Raw genomic sequence first — 23,647 nt, 5'->3', positions numbered from 1 at the left:
ATACATTTGGGAGCTAAAACAAGCAGCTGTGAAACGAGAGAGCGGGATGGAGTGCCCTCTAAGGCTCTGCGCTGGTTTATGCTTCTGTCCCTCTAGCGAGGAGGGCTGGCCCAGACCGTGGCTCTACCTCCACCATTAGTTTGCGGGGTAACACAGAGTGACATCATCCCACTTCGGGAGCTAAATAAAGACAGTAAACTCTGATTAAAAAAAAAAAAAAACATGGATTTCAAACTTCTGTGCTTAAAAAAACAATACAGCTTGGATGCTGGGTTTGGGACCTGGGTCCCAGGAGGGTGCTGCTCATTCCTGCAAGGTCATCAGACAGGTGCCTGAAGGCATGAGGATGGCAGCCTCTCTGCACATTCCAGAAGCACCACCTCCTGGGTGGTGGAAGGGGCAGGTGGCCACCTTCTGCGCTGCACTTTCTCACTGACCCTACATGTATATGGGTCAAGCCAGAACTCAGTTCACATCGTTTACTGACTCATCTTAAGTGCCAGCCCTGTGCTGTCTCATAGAGAATGGAGCAAGCCACACAGGGAGAGCAACACAGAGAATTCCCCCCACATACCTCCCATTCGCCCAAGCTGGGCATTTTCAGTTTTTTTTTTTTATAAATAATTTTTATTGGTTTTCAATTACCACATACAGAATCAACACCAGTGCTCAGTCCTCATGTCCCCCTCCGTCCCCCGATCACCCATTCACTGGCCTCCCAACCCCTCCCGCCCGCCTCCCCTTCCACCACCCCTAGTTCATTTCCCAGAGTAAATCTTTAATTCTAGTGTCCCTTTCAGAAAATCTCCCACACAGTTTCTTCTCCCTTCCCGGATATTCCCCTTCACTATTATTCATATTCCCCCATGAGTGAAACATACACTGTTTGTCCTTACTCCGATTGACTTACTTCACTCAGCATACACCCTCCAGTTCCATCCACGTTTAAGCAAATGGGTGGGTATTTGTCGTTCGAATGCTGAGTAATATCCATTGTATACATAACCACATCTTCTTTAACCATTCATCTTTCGATGACACCACTCCTCCACATTTGGCTATTGTGGACATCTGCTAGAACATCGGGGTCAGGCCCCGGCGTTTCAATTGCATCTGAATCTTCGGGGAAAATCCGACAGTGCATTGCTGGACCTCCATAGGGCAAGGTCAATTTTTAATTCTTGAGAACTCCACACAGTTCTTCCTAGGGTGGCTGCAAGCTGCACCACTAGTCACATTCCCACCAAAATTGTAAGAGTTTCCCTTTCTCCACATCCGCATCCAAAATTTGTTGGTTCCTGCCTTATTAAATTTTCCCATTCTCACTGATGTACTTGTGGTATCTCATTGTGTTTTGATTGTATTTCCCTGATGGCAAGTGATGCAGAGCATTTTGCTCATGTGCATGTTTGCCATTCTTGTCTTCCTCGTGCAGATTTTCTCTTCATGTCTTTTTGCCCTTTCATGATTGGAATTGTTTGTTTCTTTCTCGTTGATCTAATAAGTACTGTAAATTCTTGGAAACTAGCCCTTTATCTGAATATGATATTTGCAAATACTTCTCCCATTCTGTAGTTTTCTTGGATTTGTTACTGATCCGTTGACTCAAAGCTTCTATCTGATGAAGTCCCCAATATTCATTTTTTGCTTTTGTTTCTTTTGTTTACGTGATGTATCTGCAAGAAGTTACTGTGGCCAAAAGTTCAAAAAGGGTGTTGCCTGTTTTGCTCCTCTAGGATTTTGATGGAGTCTTGTCTCACATTTAAATCTTTCACCATTTTGAGTTTATCTTGTGTATGGTGAAAAAGAGTGGTCCATTCATTCTTCGCATGTTGATGACCAATTTCCTCAGCACCATGTTATTGATGAGACTGTCTTTCTTCCAGTGATTCTCTTTCCTCCTTTGTCGAAATATTAGTTGACCATAAAGTTTCAGGGTCCATTTCTGGATCTCTATTACAGTTCCATGGTCCTATGTGGCTGTTTTGTGCCAGGTACCAACACTGTCGTGAATGACCACCAGCAAATTGGTAGTACAACCTGAAATCTGGCTTTGTGATGGCAAGCTGGCATTATCTTAAAGACAGCAAAGTTTGCTGCCATAAGTACTAATATAAGTACTAATTTCCTTATAAGTACTAATTTCCTTCCTTCTGTTGCTCTGGGGATTCTCAGGCTTTAGGATATGGAGAGTTGCAAAGGCAAAACTCTGCTCACGGACACTACAGCTCCCCCAGCAACTCGCCCGCACTCCCTAGATCTCCGCTCAGGTGTCCCCTTTTCCATGAGCCCTCCCAGAGGAGCCCATATCAGTTAGGAACCTCCCAGCACACCCCCACCCAGTCCCCATCCCATTTGTTAATTCTCTGTAACACGCATCCTCACCCGGGTGTTCTGTCCTCACTTGTTTGTCTGACGCCCCTCCCTCTCTCTAGAAGCTCAGTACTGTGAGAAGCAGTGCCTGGGACTGACGATGCCTGCCCAGGGCCTCTCTGCCCCATGAGTGAATGATCATGAATAGGCTGAAAGGACCACCCACAGCGGATTTGATTTCCACGAGATCTTTGCGTTCCATGCTGCCTTTGGGACCTAGTACCAGGGAGCTGGTTCTGGTGGTGTGATATTTCCTGCCAAAGCTTCTGATATGTCCACCCCTCCCTTTCCTACACAGGGGACTATAACACCCACAATGGACCTTCCACACCGGCGAAAGAGGGAGACGCAGACAGGCCACACCGGGCCTCCGATGGGAAGCTCCGAGGCCGGTCCAAGCGGAGCAGTGACCCCTCCCCAGCCGGGGACAACGAGATCGAGGTAACTCCAGACTGCTTGTTTGACGTGGTGAATGTAATCTCCATCTGTGGCTGGAACAAGAACCTGGGGCGGGGGGCAGAGTTCTGTCCATGCACACAGGGGAGAATGGTCCTTTGTGTCTACAAAGCTCAGTAACAGAGAAAAGACCACTTGATGAGAAAGTAGAGAAGAATTATGTTGGCCATAAGGAAGTACTGTTGACTGACCAGGCTAGGAAAAGTGACCCTGGAGATAGTAAAGAACATAGGACACAGGTTCTCGAACGTAGGCAGGGGAGCTGTGAAAACTTAGACTGCTGGGCCTCGCACTCTGAGTTTCCAATTCAGTAGATTGGGGGCAGGGGCTGAGAATTTGCATTTCCAGCAAGTTCCCAGAATGTGCTGTTACTGCAGGGTTGGAGACCACATCCTGAGAGGCCCTGGTAAGGACACAAGTGGGCAGTGGACCTCCCCAGCTGGGTTAGAGGGTTCTTAACCCTGGCCACATATTAGTATCACCTTGGATGCTTTTTAAAATGCAGGTGCACAGGCCCCACCCCAGACTAATTAGATATACATTGCAAGGGAGTTCTAAAGTTTCCCCTCATGGTTCTAACATGGCTTGGATATTTATCTGTCTGGAGACAGGAGGCTGGCTCAGATGAGCTTGCACTGTTTCCATAATGCTGAGTTCCTTAGTAGCTCATGACCTGGGCTACACCTTAGAATCTCCTGGGGAGCATTGAAAGCCTTCATTTTCAAGCTGCACCCCAGACCAGTTAAATCCAATTCCCTGAGGGAGGAACCCAGGCATCAATATCTTAAAGCTCTCCAGGTGATTTCAGCGTGCAGCCCACGCTGAGAACGGCTGGTCTGAGAGATGTGCCAGTCTTTATTGTAATAAAGCAAGTGTAGGATTATTGTTCAAGCACTGACATTTCCCCCCCCAAAAAAAAAACAGCATGCATGAGAGAAGAGGACAGAGTATTAATGGGGACAGAGGCAAAAGAGATGCCTAGAAAAACAGAAAGAAGCAATCAATAGATATCTAGGGAGAAAAAATGGGCATGTTCATTAGTTCATACTTCTTTGCAAAAGGCAGAAATATAGGAGGGCAGATCTGTTGGCTTGAGTGTGCTATGAGTATACGGGTAGTATCGGCAAAGTCTGGGTCCAGGCCGAGAGATCCGAAGGCATCATCATCCCATCTCTAGTCATAACCCTGTACGATTTATGCAGCAACTACAAAGCTGGCCCTTGAATTCAGATGTACTAAGAAATATCATTTTCACCATTTCCTTAAAGTCAATGTAATTTTGACTGAGTCTCCAGCCAGTCTCTGGACTTCTGGGTTTCCATGCCATACCTTGGGCGTGGGAATCCTTGTTGAGGACGGGAACCTTGGACTTCGAGACACAATCCTTTGGTTGCAAGCAACACAAACTGGTTCTGGTTACTTAAGCAAAATGGAAATTACTGAAAGGGAGCAACATGGAGAGGAAGTCACAAAACAAGGTTCGAAAGAACAGTAACAAACAAAGGCCATGCTGAGGAATCTCTGGAACCTTGAGGATGCCACCCCTGCTGGAGAGTAAACCACGTGGGATCCTAGCGTCACTTCACACTGTGTCTGATTCCAAGGAGTCAGCCTCCCACTGGCCTGGCTCAGGCTGGCCCTTGATTGACAGTTCCACCAAGACAGCACACAGTGGGAGAAGAACACCAGCGTGCTCTTATCAGATGGGGACAGGGTGCTGGGGGCCCGACCACAAATGCCCCACCACCATGGCTTTTGAGATCTAGCCAGCATTCGCTAGTGGAGCTGTACTCACTGGCAGGGTTGTCAGCACTTGTTCATGGCTAGGGTCTGTCCCAGCTGTCCCAGAAGGTGTTGAATATTTGGGATACCACGCTTGCCTCCTACCTTTGGTCAGCCTCCCGGGGTGTACTAGCAGCCATCCCCCCTGAGAGCTGGCCCCCCTGGGGACCTGCCCCAGTTCCAGCCTTCCCCCTGTTTCCGGGACTGCTCTCAGGCAGAGGGATTTGTCCTTACTTTTCCTCTAATTCTCAAAACCCTGACCTTCCAACACGGAGGAGACTTTGCACTATCCCCTCAGCAGGACTGGGCCTCTACAAAAGCCTCGAAGAAAATCTGTTTGCCTCACGTTGTCTTTGCTTTGTCTGCCTCCCACATTCCTGAGGATTTCCTGCAGCTTCAGGTCACACGTCTAAGGAGATGCAGAGACCAGAGCATAATGTCTTTTTTTTTTTCTTTCATTAATCAGTCACTTTATGTGCCTTCTGCTCTCGGTAGGGGTGGGGAGGGAGACATTTTCCACTGAACGGAGAAGGTAGTGGAGGTGGCAGGGAAGTCGGGGTTTACATGGTGATACCATTCTGGAAACATCTGCATCTTGATTCCAGAGGAAACAACTAGGCAAGGACAGTCGAAAAAGCGTGAGCTATGTTTTACTTCCATGCTCGCCGTCAGCGTGGAGGGTTGGCCAGGGTCTCACCTCCCAAGTCTTTGGCAGTGTTGCTAATGACAGGAGCCCACGAGAGAGAAGCTATGTAGAGAAGTGGAAAGGAGAGAAATTCTGAGTGTAGATTAGTTGAAATCCCTCAACTGCAGGTGCCAGAAACCAACCTGAGCTAGCTCAAGTGAAAAAGCAGAAGTTATTTTAGGGATACCGAAATACTCTCAGAACCCCAGGGCGGGGGACAGCAGAGTGTCAGCAGGATACTGGAACCAATAGGTAGATGAGGCAAGGAAGTACGTTTATACCTTCTCTCCCCACGCGCCACAGTGCAGGTGCTAGACTCCCGGACCTGGTGTCTTTTCAGCGGCTGGCTCCTGGGCTCCACCCTCCTCCAGCCCCACTCTGCTTCTAACTGAATCCAGGTCCTGGAAGAGGGTGGGGTGGTCTTTCCATCCCTCTCTTCCCTAGAGACTGGCCCTCCCTGTCCTTCAGATCGCGTGGCTGCCAGCAGCCACTCAAAGATGATGAATGTCTTTCTAGGTTCCAATTTGAAGTGTTCAAGGAAAGGCCTCTGACCCAGTTGGGATTAGGGGCTTTCTCTGACCCAAACCCTAGTGAGCTAGAGAGTCGGGTCACCTGCATAATAGCCCCCAGAAACCCACTCACTAAGGATCTAGGGCAGGGGAAGAGAGGGCTAGGGAGGGGGACAGACTTTGTTCTTCAAAGGGAGTGTAGTACATATATTAATGGAATCTGCATTCAATTTGAAAATATTCACTGATTTTTTTTATTCCTTTACCAAAATTTCTAAGTTTAACTAATCCAGCTGAGTTAGTTCAGATAAACTAGGACTTAGAATATTGAAATCCGGAAGCCATTCTTAAAAACAGTAGTTGTTGGGGCACCTGGGTGGCCCAGTGGTTGAGCGTCTGCCTTCAGCTCAGGGCATGATCCCCAGGTCCTGGGATCGAGTCCCACATTGAGCTCCCTGCAGAGCGCCTACTTCTCCCTCTGCCTATGTTTCTGCCTCTCTCTGTGTGTCTCTCCTGAATAAATAAATAAAATCTTTAAAAAAAATAGTTGTCAAACTTTTTTTTACCATGACTCTTAATAAGAACAACACTTAATCCTGTGACCCAGCACATACACACACATAACTATAATTAGACCAAAAAACTCATGAAATGACACTCAGATCTGCCGATTACTTTGAAAAATCCCTGCACTAACTGACCTTTTCCTCCTACAGACCACCCTGCTCTTTACTGTTAAGGGCATGGCAAAGGCCTATGTGTAAGTAGAGCCATTCACCTCCAGAGAGTTTTCTCGAATGGGGTGGCCCATTTGAGATGGCAGACTGAGTAGCTGCCTTTGGTGCTCATCCCCTACACCAGCTACACACACAATCAGTCGGGCCCTTTGCTCTTAAAAAAGGTCATCACCAGGAAAATGAGGAAAACCAACAATGTGAAAAATTAGGTCAAGAAAAGGTAATAGGATAAATGATAGAATATAAGAAATAAAAAGGAATGTAGGAAAATTCTGTTTGGCTTTCTTATAAGGATCCAAGAAGCTCTTGCCTCCAGAAAATAAGAAGTGGAGGCTCTTGGGAAGGAAATATTCAGAGACAAAGTATAAGAGTCACTGGAAATTTTTAAATGACGGAAGTTCAATAGAAGGATTAGGAGAAAATGTTTAAGAAACCTCCCAGAGTACAGATCAAAAAGACAAAACTACAGAAAGTATTTAAGAATAAGCAGTATCGATCAAAAAAGTCTAATTTGACTGTCAGGAATTCCAGCAAGAGAGAACAGTGGAAACGGTGGGAGGAAATCATTTAAAGAAATAAGATCGAAAAAAAACAAAAAAGAAGGAAGGAAGGAAGGAAGATCGAAAATGCCAGGTGCTGAACAGTATGAACAGTATGAATGCAGAAAGATCACACCTAGGTATATCCTCCTGGAACTTGAAGATTGCAAATATAAAGATCCTAAGTATCCAAAAGAGAAAAAAAAGCAAAAGACTGAAGATCAATGAAACATCACATTTCTCACCAGTCACACCGGACACTACAAGCCAATGGAGGAATGCTTTCAAACATCTAGAGGACATTATTTTCCAATTGGAATTCTGTACCCAGAGGTACCATAGAGCAACATAAAGATAGCGATGTAGGAATTCTATTTTCCAGGCATCGTTTTAGAAGAAGCAGCTTAAAGATGTGCTCAAACAAACCAGGAAGAAAACCAAGAGAGAGGGGCACCTAGGTGGCTCAGTTGGTTGAGCATCCAACTCTTGGTTTCAGCTCAGGTCACAATCTTGGAGTCTTGGGATCAAGCCCCACGTTGGGCTCTGTACTTAGCGCAGTCTGCTTGTCCCTCTCTCTCCTCCTCTGCTCCTCCCTACTTGTGCTCCTCCCCTCCTTGTGCCTGTGCTCACTCTCTCTCTCTCTCTCAAATAAATAAATAAGATCTTAAAAAAAAAAAGAGAGAGAGAGACTTGGGATCCAAGAAAAAGTGGATCTCACGGGATCCCTGGGTGGCGCAGCGGTTTGGCGCCTGCCTTTGACCCAGGGCGCGATCCTGGAGGCCCCGGGATCAAATCCCACGTCGGGCTCACGGTGCATGGAGCCTGCTTCTCCCTCTGCCTGTGTCTCTGCCTCTCTCTCTCTCTCTGTGTGTGTGTGACTATCATAAATAAATAAATAAATAAAGTGGATCTCATCTGGAAATGCAGTAAAAGGACATCTCAGGATGCTAGCTATGCAGCAAGCCTGAAGATGATCCAGTCCACACTGGAACATCCTGTCACCGAGGAGGAACATCTTTGATATGGAGGGTGTGGCCAAATTTGAGATTCTAACGAAGACACATCATTGGAAACTAGAAAAGAATTAAAGAAATTAATAAACTCCTGCAAAAACAAAAAGTTATGCCAGACAGGACATGGCTCCTACATCGACACACCGGGATATGGCATGATTTTAACTGAGAAAGAGCGCAGGAAAGGACGTGACCATGATAGGAGGAACTGTCTCTTGAAAGTGGCTCTAGGGTTAGGACATCTGACACCCAGAGAAGGAAGGGAAATCCCAGCATTACTGGGCTCTGCAGGGAACAGTAATCACAAGATGTGAGTGCTCTTTACTGGTTACCAGCTTTGAAAAGCAGCATCTAGACAGAGCCCAGGAGATGGAAGTGCAGCTCTGAAACCAAATGCACGAATAAGTCTGTCCATGTTGGCAGCACAAAAGTAAGGCTAAGCCGGGAGGAGAGGAGGAAGGGGTGGGGATGCCGGCAGCCATCATCTTCCCTGGGGGATTTACTGTTTTAGCTGAGGAAAGTGTCCAGAGTGGATGGTCTTAGAAATAAAAGGCCTCACATATGTGAAAAATGCAAAGCTCTGGAAGAATGAGGGATATTACCAGGAGCTAAACCCTCATCTTTTGCATTACTCAGTCAAGAGCTATTGTCTAAAGTTGGCAAGGCAAATTGGGAAGTAAAGGAGGCCTAAGTATGTTACTTAAGAGTTGTGGAGGTAATCCCCAGGATTGTTAAAAACAGGAGCATTTAGAAGCAGTTGGGTTTATGGTGAGCGGTGAATGTAAAAAAAAAAAAAAAAAAAGGTAGTACTTCATTTTTCCCAATGAGTTATATGATTTTTATTGTTGTTTTTGGACTGGGCTCCTCCATTTTCGAGCTTTTATGTGGAAGGCAAGAACAGGCTTCTTGGTTCTGGCATCTGTGGGTTGATAGGAGCCCAGAATTGGCCATCAGAATCCACTTTACACAGCTGAGGTTGGATGGGGATCCAGTGACACATCAGTGAGTCACATGTTTTATAACTTAAAGATAATGTGTTTCAAGATTTCTCTCTCCTCCCGGGGAATTAATTTCTGCAGACATTAAGTCAGATGCAAGCAAGTTCATTTGTCTCCATTCTCTTCCTCTCTTTCATCACAGCGTGTGTTCGTGTGGGATTTGGATGAGACAATAATTATTTTTCACTCCTTACTCACCGGGACTTTTGCATCCAGATATGGGAAGGTAAGAATCCATTTTGTCTCTTCTCTCTCTCTCTCTCTCTCTCTCTGTGTGTGTGTGTGTGTGTGTGTGTGTGTGTGTCTCCCTCTCTCTCTCTCTCTCTTTTTTTTCAACATGACAATCTGTCCAGCTGGTTTGTCCTGGGAATTGTGGGGGTAGTTTATGAGACGGCTTCTCCAACTAAAGCTGCCCCTCTGGGTCAGTCTGGGTTTGAGAACTCCTATGAAATTTTTCCTCGACATGTGAAAATTTAATTAGCTTCCCCTCCTGTCATCCCCCATGCCTCTCTTCCAACACACAAGGCGTTCAGCATCCACTTGGTAGGATATAAGCTTAGAGGCTTCAGCTGTCTCCCTCCTAAGAGGGCGAGGATACACTGTGGCCAAAAACAGTAATCTTAGCTAAAAAACGAGGTAAAGTATTTTTCTGGTTCCCTGTTGTTTATCTTAGTGTCTCCGGCAGATGAATTCCATTTTCCTTCCGTTTCTCTGAGACGAGGGGGAGGCGTTCTCTCAGCTCCGGCGTGGACCTTCGCCACAGCTTTGCAAACATATCATCAAGTTATATCAGAGAACCGTCCAGTTAGAATTCTGGGCAAATGCTGTCAGCTGAGGGGTGGTGAAGGCAGGCAACACGGACCCCACCTTAATAATGCAAAAACGAACCGGGCAGCTAGCAGCCAAGGCCTGCCGATTCTCTGCCTTGGCCCTGTTGCCTCCCCAGCAGACCACATGTGGATGCCATCTCTGCAGGGAGACAGGTGGGGGTGGAGAGACAGAGCTTTCGAGAACAGGCGGGCCATCATCTCATCCGAGGTGAGCGACCTGCTGGCAGCTGCTTCCACGCATGGGTAGGAACCATGAGACTCACCAGCGCCTGGAAAATATTTCTGTTTCTGTTTAGAGACCAGAAATATGATTTGACATCACCTCATGGCTTTTCCAGCTGCTCGTGTTTTTTATGGGGGTTATAACAAGCTGGATGTGTAATTAGCGGGATAGATTTATCATCTGCCATTATGTTGTAAAGAATATAAAAATGGTGTCGGTGGTGCAGAAATCTCTTGCCACGTAGGAATGCCGTTAATATGTCTAGCAGTGCCTGCGGGAAATCCGGCGTGCGTTCTTGGATGGAGCACAGCTTAGGTAGAGGGTGGCAGAGTCAGAGCTGCTGAAAACACCAGAGTGGACTTGGCAGCCATTGCAAAAGGTTGGGCCATCCCAAAGGGCCTAGAGTAGTGGGTTGCCCACTCGGTCTGGGCGTGTTTGGGGTTTTCTAACCACCCCGGTTAAGTTCCCTTCCCCCCCCCCACCTAAAGAAAGCATGCCTTCACCCTTCCTGCCCTTAGAGATAGCCCACTCTGAAGTTCTACAGCGGAACAGTTGGGTTCTGGTAGATTGTGTAGGGCTGTGTAATCTTGGGGATGGTCTTTGTGTCTATGTCAGCACCGTTCCAGAAACCCAACTGTGGGCATCCTCAAGACAGGCACAAAGCCCAGAGCACCTTTCTGAGCCCATGCCACCTGAGTCGCGTCAGTCCTCTTTGCCAGAAGGATCCTCCTCCAACACAAGCCCCAATCGTGCCACTTCCTTTCTAGAAAATGGTCACCAGCTTCCTCGTCAACAAACCCTAACCCCAGCCCCCCAAGGCCCTTCATGAGCTGGCTCCCGCCCCACTCTGCAGCCCCATTTCCCACTACTCATCCTAAATTGCTTTCTGCCCTCAGACTCAGCCACATTGTCTCTCATCTCTGCTGGGTTTCTCCCAGGAAGCACCAGGCACAGAGCAGGAAAGTGAGGCAGGGGCAGAGGAGGTGGCCAGTACAGGTTGCATAAATAGTTGCTCCTACAGATGAGGCTCAGTCCCACCAGAGGCCCCCAGGAGACTCTAGAACATACATCCCAAGTTGACCCTGGAATGAGTGAGGGTGCTGGGATATTTACCCACATGTTCCCTTCTGTCATAGGTTGAAGGCTCTACTAAGAGTATCACCTCCCTGCACTGCCCGCCGGTCCCAAAGAAGCCCTAGAGCATGGTGCTAACAATTGAAAGCCTCTGCATGTAGAGGAATGGCAACAGCTGAGGCGAAATGGGGAAGGGGCACACTGGAAGCCTCTACTGTAATCTGGAACATTCTAGCATGTTGTTTCACTAGATTAAATCTTAGTTTCAGTTCTCATTAGCTTCCTTCAAGAGGACTTTGCTAACCACTCCCTTTTATCTAAATTGCAACTCTTCTTATTACTGTGTTTTTCGTGCATAATTATGCACTCACCATCTGCCTCCCTTCTAGGCTATATGTACCATCAGGGCAGGGTCCGCGAACATGTGCCTGGGCCAGAATTGCTCAATAAATATTTGTTGCATGAATAAGTCAGAACAATCCTCTAGAATGAAAGCTACATGATGACAGGCACATTTTTTGCCCTGTTTTGTTCATTGCTTTATCCTCAGTTCATAGAACAGTCTCCCCCGCCCCCTGCAACTTAGAAGCCGCCAAATAAATATTTGTCGAAGGAAGGAAGGAAGGAAAATAGTATCAAAACAAAAAATGCCTAGCTGGTGGCCACCGACCAAATTCAGCCTGCAGACATTTTTGTTTGGCCCCTAGAGTGTTTGAAAAAATGTGAATTTGTCGCCAACATTTAAAAATCAGGAGATTGTACAGACCAAAACAATCCAGATTTCCAACTCTTCTTGAAAAATTAGAAAATCTGGCAATCCTACATTCTCATGTGGCAGCAATCAACAGGAGCTGAGTAGCGACTAGCCTCCTTAGAGGGGGCGTCTGCTGTGCAGCCCAACCACAGCCCCCCCTTGGCCTGTTTAACCCACTTATGGGAACCTCCTGGCCCCACTGGCATCTGAGTGCCAACATCTATGCTGGAATTTCAGAACCACTGAAGGCCGGAGTTGGAAGGACCTAGGAGACCAACATGCACAAATATTCTCCATAGTACAGAAGGAGAAACTGAGGCCCAGAGAGAGTAAGATCACCCAGGAGAGAGTAAAAGTCATATTTCAGGCTCACTTGCCTGCCTGTGAGCACCCAGGATGTCCAGGGAAAGCTGAGATGAGAAGCTCTCGGAGCATCCCAGGTCCCCTGTGCCATGTTCACTCCAATTCTAGAATTCGCCACTCCCTCCTCCAGTTCTCCCCTAGGTAAGGAATGGGGGCTTTTTATTTTCATTTGCTAAAGCCAGCCACCCCGAGGGAGACCCAAAATAACCATGGCTTAAGCAAGATAGTTTATTTCTTCCACGTAGCAGTCCAGGCGTGAGCAGCTCCAGCTGGTAGGGCTGCTACACGGCACCAGGCACCAAGGCCCTATGTGTTCTCTGTCATCCCTAGACCGTTGCCCTCATAGGCAAGATAAAACCTAGCTCACCCTCATGGTACATCCCACTCAGTGGGAAGAGGGAACAGGAAAAGGAGAATTTACTCCTCTTTATTTTACTTCCTTTTTATTTTTTTCCCCTCTCTGCTAAGGGCCAGATACAGAACCTATACATATCATTTCTATTCGTATCCCATTGGCTGGAACCTGATCACATGGCCACAGGTAGCTGCAAGGGAGTCTGGGAAATGCAGTCTCATCACGTGCACCATTAAAGTTCAGAAAGAAAGGAAGAATGGATATTGGACAGCTAGCGTTTTCCTAGCGCAAAGTACCATCTAATAAGATGAAGAACAATGAAAGAGAAAAATGTTGAAGAACGTAGAGGGCAATCGTATTTGTAGTTCTGAAGCTCCAAAGAGAGGTCTGGGCTACAGCAATAAACTTGGAAATCAGAGAAGTATCGAGGACCTAGAGGAACAGGAGCATGAGCCCCATCTTGCTGACAGAGTAACTGAGGCACCGGGGGGTTATGTAGTCAAGGTATTCATAATAGAACAAAAATATGTGGCCTTGACTTTTGGCCCACAACTCTTCCTCTTTGTGCCTTTCCAGAACCTACAGCTATGTGGAGCTCATTATTAATTACTGGTATCAAGCAGGAGTCAGTTTGAAGCATGCAGTGTTTAAGCTATAAAGGGTATTTATTGAATCATAATAATTGAAACACTCAGAGGAATATGGAATTCAGGTTGGGCTGGATCCAGGAGCAAAAGCAATGTTCTCGGGGCTTGGTCCTTCTGTATCCCTCAGCTGACTCTCTCCATAGAGCAACTCCCTGTCAGCAATCCCAACTGAAAAAGAAGGCCTACTTCCTGAATTCCAGCACAACTCTCAGGCTTGAATCTCATTGGCCCAACCTCTGTGGCTCTGATTAGCCAGCCCAGATCAAGAGCTGATGCCCAGAGAGAATAGAGGAGCAGATCAGCTCCATCCCTACCAAATGCACAGAATGGGGGAGGGATGTTTCCCAAAGGAAACTGAAATGCTCTTTCCAGAAGACGGTGAGGACCACGGAGGTCCAGAATGGGCTCTGAAGGCCGAGACAGCCTGTACATCCATGCCAGCGCCCAGCGGCTCTTTGCCTGTGGCCACTGCATTGAGCACTGTCCAGGAAGCAGAAATCATACCAATTGTGGTCCCAGCCAAAGGGGTAACTTGCTGTTTGCTTAGGGAAATAAGACCAACAGAGCTAAAATGATTAAGGAATGATTCAAAACAGAGTGTTTGAATTTTCAAACAGAAACTGGGCTCTCTTCCTGTTCCCAATCAGAGGCATGTGCTGCTCGAGGCTGTCATCTCTCCACTTCCTTTCCATCTCTTCCTACCCGGTGCTCAGCGCCAGAGCAACCCCTTGGTAGCTGTACCTCCCCTCATCTTGTGGATCCATTAGAAATTCCCCGGAGAGCTGGAGCAGCCAGCAATCGCCGCCTCTTCCCTAACCTCTCCTCCTCCCACCCCGCTCCCAGCAGTCCCTGAACTCTACTTTTTTCCAGCCCGGATTAGGCAAATGCAAGGTGGTCAGGAGCCTTTCTTTGTGGCCAGGAGAGGACTCTAAGAAGGATTAATCAGCAGTCCACCGCCCAGGGGTTCACAGTGAGTCCGCCCGCCCGACTCCTCCCTTTGTGCCTTGCTTTCCAGGCAGCTCAGTATGGGTTGGAAAGTCAACTCTGGGACCAGCTGTGTGTGTCTTTTTAATAACAGCTTTCTGGAGATCTAGTCCCCATGCCCTACCTGCACGTTCCAGTCTGTACAATTCAGCGATGTTTAGCATCTCACAGAGTTGTGCAACCATCACCACCATCTAATTTTAGGATGTTTTCATCACCCCAGAAGGAAAGCCCGTGCCCCTAAGCAGTCACTTCCCTGTCTCCCCCAGGCCCTGGCAAACTACTAATCTACTTTTGGCCTCCAGAGATTTGTCTCTTCTAGACACTTATTATAAAATAAATCATACAATATGTGGTCTTTTGTGACCTGCCTCTTTCACTTAGCCTGCTGTTTTCGAGATCCATCCATGCTGTAGAGAATACCACCCCTCCGTCCCTTCTCATTGCCGTGTGATTCTCCCTTGTATGGACTGGACTCCACTTTGCCTGTCCCTTCGTGAATTGAGGGACCATTAGGCTTGGGGCTGTTATGAATAATGCTGCGTGCATCGAGGATGAGCTTTTGCATGGACATCTGTCTTCAGTTCTCTTAGGTGTGTAACTGGAGTGGAATTGCCGGGTCATATGGTAACTCCGGGTTTAACATTTTGACAAACTGCCAGACTGTTCTCCAGAGCAGTTGCATCATGTGACGCTCCCCTACGTAGTATGTAAGGGTTCCAATTTCTCTACTTCCTCACCAACACTTGTTAGTATGTCTTTGGTTATTGTTCTCCCAGTGGATGTGAAGTGGGGGTTTTGAGTCGTACGTCCTTAATGACTAATTATGTTGACTAATGATGTTTTTGTGTGCTTATTGGCCATTGGTAGTATCCTCTTTAGAGAAATATTTCTTCAGATCCTTTGTCCACTTCTTAATTGATCTGTAGGTATTTTTCTTGTTGACCTCTAAGAGTTCTTTATATATTCTGGATGTGTATGTGATTTGCAGTCTTTTGCAATGGCAGATATGTGATTTGCAAATATTTTTTCCCCATTCGGTGGGTTGTCTTTCGCTTTGTGGATGGTGTTCTTCAAAGTATTTGAAGTATTTCCGGGGACAGGGATTGAAATTAAATTTGAGAAAAGACAGCCAGGGAAGGAGGCCTTATGGAGAAGCTGAATGTTGAATAAAGACTTAAAGGAAGTAGAGGAACAGATATTTGACAGAGGAGCAGAGGGAAAAGCAAGCGCAAAGCCCCGGAGGCAGAAGTTGCCTGGTGGAGTTTAGGAAGCTGACATGGTTGGAGCAGAGCAAGCAAGGAGGAGAGTAATAACTCACCAGGCTTTGACTCTGAAGTGGGAGCCGTGGGGGTTTGGACTAGAGGAAGGACAGGGTCTGAGTTCTGTTTCTAAAGAATCCCTCTGGCTGTTCCCCTGAGGAGAGCAGACCACAGGGGAGCAAGATTGGAAGCAGGGAGACCAGTGAGCAGACTACTGCAAAGGTCCAGCTGAAAGATGGTGTTTGTTTGGAGCAGGGTGGTAGAGGTGGAGTGGTGAGCAGTGTGGCAGTCTGGATATATTTTAAAGACAGAATCAACCACAGATAAAGAGTGCAACACGAGTCCACACTGGGCTACAGAGAAGTCCTGTTTTCCATCCAGGATCTTCCTCTGAAGAGACCTGACCTGTTCGCCTCCCTATTGCCAACTAGCGAATTCTCTTGAACAAATTATCCTATTTTTTTGCACGATGCGCTATATGCCAAGTACTCTGCTGTGAGCGCTATTATTTTTTAAGTTGGACCTCACATGCAGACGTTGAGTTATTCATACTCTTTGTGCACACGAAGCTCCTCTCGTTTCACGGGGGTGCGCTGTGCGTTTCCTTTTAGACCCATTTGGATCTTCCTCCTCCCCTCCCCATAGTTTAATGCTGTAGATTCTGTTTGTTTTCCTGTGAAATATATGCTGGTTTTTTGTGTGCATTTCTGTCACAGATACGAACGGCGTTGTTTAAACACCCAGTGTTTCTCACTCTTCTCCTTCAGCTCTGGTTTTAGATCCTTCCACGTGGCCATACATCCAGGGTCTGACTCACTGGTTCCCAACTGGAGGCGACTTGTCCCCCAACGGCCACTTGGCAATGTCACAACCATTATTGGTTGTCACAGCTTAGAGGGGTGCTACTGGCATCCAGTGGGTGGAGGCCAGGGCTGTTGTGAAACATCCCACAATGCACAGGTTGCCCCCACCGCAGAGAGTTATCTGACCCCAAATGTACGTAGTGCTGCAGCTGAGAAACCCTGTGTCTAATGGCTGCTCTGAATTCCATGTTTACCTTCTCCACCCTCCCCACGAAAAGGACACCCAGGACCCCTCAACTCCCACCCTCACAGACATGGCAGCAACAAGCATCCTTCAGGGAGCGCTTGAGCTTGAAGTGTTCGCTCTCACCGCATCCCCACCACAAACCTGTAAGGCATGGCTGTCCTCTTACCCCCATTTCTGGAGAAACCGACACTCAAAAGGTGGCTGAGTCACCCAGTTTGGAAGGGATGAAAGCCAAGGTGTGGCCTACTGCTCTCAACCGTGCATCTAAACTGTATCCCCAGCGATCCGTGTGAATGTTCTCAGGGTAAAAATGAAAACCCACTGGAGGGGAACCCTTCTACTTGACCCTGAGCTCCAAGAGTGCAGGGACTGGGTCTGATGTGTTCATAGCTTTGTCCCCTGGCATCCAGCAGCACCTGGCACATCTGCCTGACAAATATTTGTTAAATAAGCAAATAAATAAATAGTTTGCAGGCAGGGAGTTGTAAATGCAAGTGATTGCAAGCACTGCAGAATTGAGATTCCAGGGTGCCTGCCCTCAAGGGAACAGATGTCCACACACACATGACAAGACAGGGGCTCATCAGCATCTCTCCGGGGCCACGATGCTGGGTGCCAGCCTGACCTGGCCTCACCCAGAGCTTGGCCCACAGCAGGGGCTCCGCGAAGGCCATGGAGCATTGAGCAAGTGGCCCCTCTAGGCAGGCCAGGGGCCAGGGACATTCCGGCATGTGGGGAACCTAGGCCGGAACCACGTGGCCCTTGATGCCTGCCTGAGCAGAATCCCATCCAGGGTTTCCTTCCGTGGCACCTTTTAAAGAGCCATGCCCTGCTCATCAGAAAAAAAGATTCGAGGTTTAACACTGGCAGTGCAGGGCCAAATCTGGCCTAAAGACAGGTTTAGTCTGGCCCCCTGCATTTCCTTAAATTTTCAATCCATTGCCAATGAGGTTTTTTTGTTTTGTTTTGTTTTGTTTGTTTTTTGTTTTTTATTATTGAGAGAGAGAGAGCGCGCGCACACATGCGTGCGGGGGCGAGGGGCAGAGGGAGAGAGAAAATCCTAAGCAGATTCCATGCCCACCACAGAGCCCGATGTGGGGCTCGATCCCACCACCCTGAGATGGTGACCTGAGCCAAAACCAAGAGTCAGACACTCAAATGACCGAGCCACCCAGGCACCCTGCCAGTATTTTTAAACCTGGCTATTTTACATAAAAATCTGGATGCCTCACTTCTCTTAAAGACCGGGGAGGTCTGGTAACGCCAGCCTGAGTTTCCAAAGAGTGGGGACCCTTGACAGGACACGTGCCCCCAGGTGCACCTCACCCCCCTCACTCCCTGGAACAGAGGGTTACAAGTGCCACCTGGGCGCCAAGCCCTTCCACCCCTGTGTGGTGCTCTTTGTCCCCAGAGACATATTTGTGACCCACCGATGCCAGGTGGTGCCCAGAGCGTGTGCGATATGCAGGGGCAGAGAGGATTGGCCCCCAGTTCCCTCCAGCAACCTCTCAGCCTTGTCAGGTAGTTCTAGGCCGGGCCTTTGGTGTCCTCTGAGGAATGTGGGCTGTCGCCTTCCCCTCAGGCACATATCCCGGGATCCTGTTTGTTGGGGGCTCTGTTGTGTTGGGGTGGTGCAAACCCCTGCCTCTAGCACTCCTCCCCTCTTCCAGCAACTGGAAGGGAAGCGGCGCTCCTCACGCCGTTTCCGCTCTGCGCCCTTCCTGCCGAGGCCTAAATGCCCTGTCGATGGCTCCGAGCACCACGGCGCTGGCCAGAGCACCACTGCAGTGGCTCATTTCTCCCTGGGGTTGCTTGGCAACGGGATCCCATCACCATCATCATTATGGAGTGGCTGGGATGGAACTCTCACTAGAGGGGTGCTGGCAGCACTCCGCCCTGTCCCCGAAGCCCTCCCCACTCCTGTGGGCATGACAGCCTCCCTCCGCTGGGACCTGTGACACTCTGGGGTGCTCCTCGCAGTCTCCCAGATGTCCCCAGTTGTGCACAGCAGTCACCTGCTCATCGACCTCATTGACTTCCTTCCCCCGCCCCCACTTCCTTGCTCAGCCACCAGAGCTTCCCCGGGGTCTCCTCCCCATGAACTGCTGGCACCCAAAGCCTAGGCCTGGGGGCTGCTTCCAGGGAGCCCCAGACTAAGACCGCAACGAAGTCTGGATGTTCAAACTTCCTCCCAATCACAAAAATGACTCCTCAGTGTCAGAACCCATAACATAAGCCCTCCTGAAGTGCATCCTGGGCACCAGCATCTGCAGGGAGCTGCTAGAAATACAGAGTCTCGGGGAGGAGGGGGAATGGGGTGACTGGGTGATGGACACCAAGGACAGCACTTGATGGGATGAGCACTGGGTGTTATGCTATATGTCGGCAAATTGAATTTAAATTTTTTAAAAACCCTTTATCTTCAACATACACTTGTAAATCTAAGTTGTCAGAAGAAGGAAAGGTGACTTGCACCAAAGTCACGGTCCTGATGACATTTAGAGCTCCAAGGACTGAAATCAGAATGTCACTATATTTTGGAGGAGGTGGTACCTCTGGCCCCTGAAGGATGACAGTGACATGAAACCATTGCAAATATGACCAATGGGCATTCAGAACAGCCAGATATAGCCCCACATTTTAAATACAGCAATTCAAAATTCAGATGGATGAAGAGTCCTTTTATAAGAATTCTGTAGAGATGCTCTAAATAGTGCCCCCTGACTTATTTAAAATATTTAGATTTGAGGGGGATCCCTGGGTGGCTCAGCGGTTTGGCGCCTGCCTTTGGCCCAGGGCGCGATCCTGGAGACCCGGGATCGAGTCCCACGTCGGGCTCCCTGCATGGAGCCTGCTTCTCCCTCCTCCTGTGTCTCTGCCTCTCCCTCTCTCTCTCTCTCTGTCTATCATGAATAAATAAATAAATAAATCTTTAAAAAATAAAATATTTAGATTTGAAATAAAAAATTTTAAACTCAAAAAAATAAAAAAAATGCAGAGTCTTGGGTCCCAGGCATCCTGAACTAGAATGGACATTGAAACCTGACCCCCAGGTAATCCCCTCACACGTTAGTCTGTGCAGCAAGATGTAAGCCATGAACGCACTGGGTGGATGGATCTCCTCCTCGTGGATCCAGCCAGCCCGCCAGCCTCTTTGTGCGTCTGGATGGGGCTGGGTAGAAGGAGCCCGGCCAGGTCTTGGCTCTACACACAACCCCCCCCCCCCATGGCTCCTCTGCCCCCCTCCGACCAGCCACCGTCCTCTCCCACTCCTCAGCGGGTGTTATTACGTGATTCCGGCTCGGATTCCGGAATCCAATACCCAGCGCGGTGCCATCAGGATTCAATCAGATCCAGTTGGCGATACACGGCTGAGCCTGTCCGTTACTGCTTTACAAACCGAGAAGAAATAAAAAACCCCGGTTTTATGACCCAGCAGTTAAAAACTATTTGTAGAAGTTGCTACGGTTCAAATCAAAAGTGCCCTCCCTGGAGGACTATTAGTTAATTCAGAGGACCACAGATTCTTTCCTTTTCTTTCTTTTTTGCCCCGTCTACCTTGAGATGCGGCTCTAATTCACCTCTGCCGCTCAGACCTCTCGAGCTTTCCATCCTTTGACAAACACAAGCCAAAGTGCTTAAGGACATCTGTTTATTTTATTTCTTTAATGAGAAAACCTTCCAATTTCTCCGGGCTCAGCTGTGTTTATTTACACTCTGTTAGCCGTGTGAGGCAAGCGCCTTGGAAGTTTAAAGGCCTGGCGAGGCCCTCGCAGCGGCCCCCAGCTCTGAAATGGAGTCAGCCCTGCCCAAGGAAAACAGAGTCCTTGGAACTCTATAAAATAGATTTTCAAAATAAATACTGCCTAATTCACTCGGTAGATGTGGATTAAGTCAAGATGAAGACAATTTGGAAAGGATTTTCTGAGGAAGTCGGAGATTTCTTTCCCCCACTGGGGGTTAAACCTTGTATTTAAATCTTTGTTTTTTTCCCCCTCCAGCTCTCCTTTCGGTGAAGTGAAAGGTATTTAGTCTTTGTGGCTAATAAAGAAATGAGGACTTTGATGGGCCTTCGAGAGTGGTGATTATTTTCTTTGTAGGACCAGGGCTGGTGACTTGGCTGGCCACACCACTCTCATCCATTAGGGCAAGAAGCAAGCATCTGTGGTTGTCATTCTGGCGGGGGTGGGTGAGGAAGAGGTTGGAAATGCTTTGAAAGATGTCCTAGAGGTGAATGACAGTTGGAGGGGCCGTGGGCAGGGGGTGGTACCCTTTGTAGATTTAATCCCCTGTAATAATGCTTCCCTGAGCCCATGGGCCTCCATGCCAAGTGCCTCTGCTTATGTATTTTAGAGCATTAAAGGATTATTTCCAACATAAAATATATTTTAGAGATGGTTTGGGGTCGTCAGAAAAGTGCTCATTAGCAGGGACTTTCTTTGAAGCCCTGTGCTCTCTGCTGCTTGGAGAGAGACCATTTCCTTGCAGAATCAACTTAGGTTGCGGGTTTTCAAGCTGGTTAAGACCCCTGATTTTTCCACCCACAAATTTAACAAATGCGGACTGACCGCTTCCCAAGACTTCTTTCACCAACTTTTTGTTGTTGTTTCCTTCTTTAGTTCTGCCTTTCAGTGAATGCTGAAGGGGATCTGAAAAAAAATGTAATAATAAGAAAGGGGATTTAAACCACCTATGCAAAACCTACAACAGACTGTAGGTTGGGCTGGTTGGGCTCGGGCAAGAAGCTCTTTGTCTTCTGTAAATATAGAGCTTGGTGCTCACAATGATAAGGAATGAAAAAAAATCCTAGGCACCCCTGTGAACCTAAATAATGAGAACAATTTTCCCTTACACTTAACTAGCAGGTTGAGAAGCTGCCTCCCCCGTCACCCCACCTGCACTTTTTACGGTACTTATTTTCCAACAATAGGGCTCTTGAGCTGTCCCAAGATCGCTGGAATTGCCGAGAGCCTTTAGGGGTGAGGGTGTCACTCGATGAATGGCAGGAAGGTATCAGCGCGGTTGTATTGGGGATTGACTTTGACAGGGAATTAGGAGGTTCCCCCCACCATGCCTGCTTCCCCCCACTTCCTCTGTGAACTAGTGAACTTGTAGGCCCTTCCGATGGTGGGGGTGGAGATCTCTGATCCAGGTGCCCCCATGGGGCCTAGTTCAAAATTTAAATAAGTAGTTTTAGAATCTCTTTGGGGGGCACCTGGGTGGCTCAGTGGTTGAGTGTCTGCCTTTGGCTCAGGTCATGATCCCGGAGTCCCGGGATCGAGTCCCGCATTGGGCTCCCCACAGGAAGCCTGCTTCTCCCTCTGCCTGTGTCTCTGTGTGTCTCTCAGGAATAGATAAATAAAATCTTAAAAAAAGAATCTCAAAAAAAAAAATCTCTTTGGAAATGTCCATCAACGGATGAATGGATAAACACATCTTAGCATGTTCATACAATAGAATATTTTTCAGCCATTAAAAGACACAGTGTGCCGATCCACGCTACAGTGTGGACAGACCCTAAAAACATTATGCTACATAAAAGAAGCCCAACGCAAAAGGTCATACGTGTGTGATTCCATTTCTATGATATATCCAGAATATGTAAATCCATACACATAGAACACAGCTGGGTGGTTCCCGGAGCCTTGGGGGGGGGGTGGGGGAAATGGGGAGCAGCAGCCTCGTGGGTACAGGCTTTTCTTTTGAGCTGATGAAAATATTTAGGAACTAGAGAGGGGTTTGTTCATCAGAATCAAGTGATGTTTCCTGAAGGGCACCTGGAACTAGAAAACGATCCACATTTTTTATTTGAAAGCTAAGGAGGGTTTTTTTTTTTTTAAGATTTAATTTATTCATTCATGAGAGACAGAGAGAGGGAGGCAGAGACACAGGCAGAAGGAGAAGCAGGCTCCATGCAGGGAGCCCGATGCAGGACTCAATCCCAGGACCTCAGGATCATGCCCTGAGCCAAAGGCAGATGCTCAACCACTGATCCACCCAGGTGGCCCCAAAAATTAGGAATTTTTTTTAAGATTTTATTTATTTATTCATAGAGACACAGAGAGAGAGAGAGGCAGAGACATAGGCAGAGGGAGAAGCAGGCTCCATGCGGGAGCCCGACGTGAGACTCGATCCAGGATCTCCAGGATCAGCCCTGGGCTGCAGGCGGCGCTAAACCGCTGTGCCACCAGGGCTGCCCAGGAATTTTTTTTTTAAATCTCTTCACTGGGTTTTGGGGTCAGGGTAACACTGGCCTCATAAGTGAGTTAGGAGGATGATCTTCTGTTTTCTGAAAGAGATTGTCCAGAATTGGTGCTCATTTTTCTTGAAATGTGTAGTAGAATTCAGTGAAACTATCTGGACCTGGAAATTCTGTTTCTCAGGAGGTTTTTCACCCTGAATTCAATCCCTTTAATGCTGGATGCTGGTTCATCCTGGGTGAGTTTTGGTAGTTTGTGGTTTTTGAGGAATTCATTTCGCTCATTGTCTAGTTTATGTGTAAGAGCTAAAAAAAAAAAAATTTTAAGTATTTACTTTTATGATGACTTTCCATTTGTAACATACCCATACCCAGAAGCCTCCAATTACAGGGATAAGAGCTATAAACCCCTCCCCCCACGTGCATGGCACAAGGTCACGAGTCATCCCCTTGGTCCTCAAGACAAAACCACAAAGGCAGATGTGGTGCTCCCCATCCTACCCAGAAGGACCTCACCCCAACCACCAAGCTAGTGAGCGGTAGAGAAGGAATCAGACCCAAGAGCTCCAAAGGCCGTTCTGAGCCCCAAGGCCACCTGAGCACATGACAGCCAATCACAAAGCCCCCAGGTGTAGGGCCAACCTTCAGACCTTCACTCCCACCCAGTTGCTCCCTGTGTCAGAATCATGCTGGGGGAAGGATGGGGGCCAACAGGCCACAAGTGACTCTCAACCACATTTTTGGTTGCATTTTTTTAATTAGTTGCCTGCATTTAAAATCGGGAGGTTTCAAGGCATACGTGGGTGACTCGGTT

The 23,647-nt window shown here is 47.8% G+C and overlaps 1 protein-coding gene across 2 annotated transcripts in view; it reads left to right on the top strand.

Moving 5' to 3' along the window:
* The window catches only part of EYA2 (EYA transcriptional coactivator and phosphatase 2), a 266,542-nt gene that overhangs the window by 173,583 nt on the left and 69,312 nt on the right, over window positions 1-23,647 (top strand). For both annotated transcript variants that reach the window (XM_055306442.1, XM_055306433.1), the window contains 2 exons: window positions 2,672-2,814; window positions 9,235-9,318. In XM_055306442.1, the coding sequence (XP_055162417.1) occupies window positions 2,672-2,814; window positions 9,235-9,318 (227 nt within the window). The remainder of the gene's footprint in view (window positions 1-2,671; window positions 2,815-9,234; window positions 9,319-23,647) is intronic.

This window comes from Nyctereutes procyonoides, unplaced genomic scaffold, assembly GCF_905146905.1.
Source record: "Nyctereutes procyonoides isolate TBG_1078 unplaced genomic scaffold, NYPRO_anot_genome, whole genome shotgun sequence".
NCBI classification, from domain to species: domain Eukaryota; kingdom Metazoa; phylum Chordata; class Mammalia; order Carnivora; family Canidae; genus Nyctereutes; species Nyctereutes procyonoides.
Note: the sequence above shows the minus strand (reverse complement) of the source record. Positions and strands in the feature narration are given on the sequence as shown.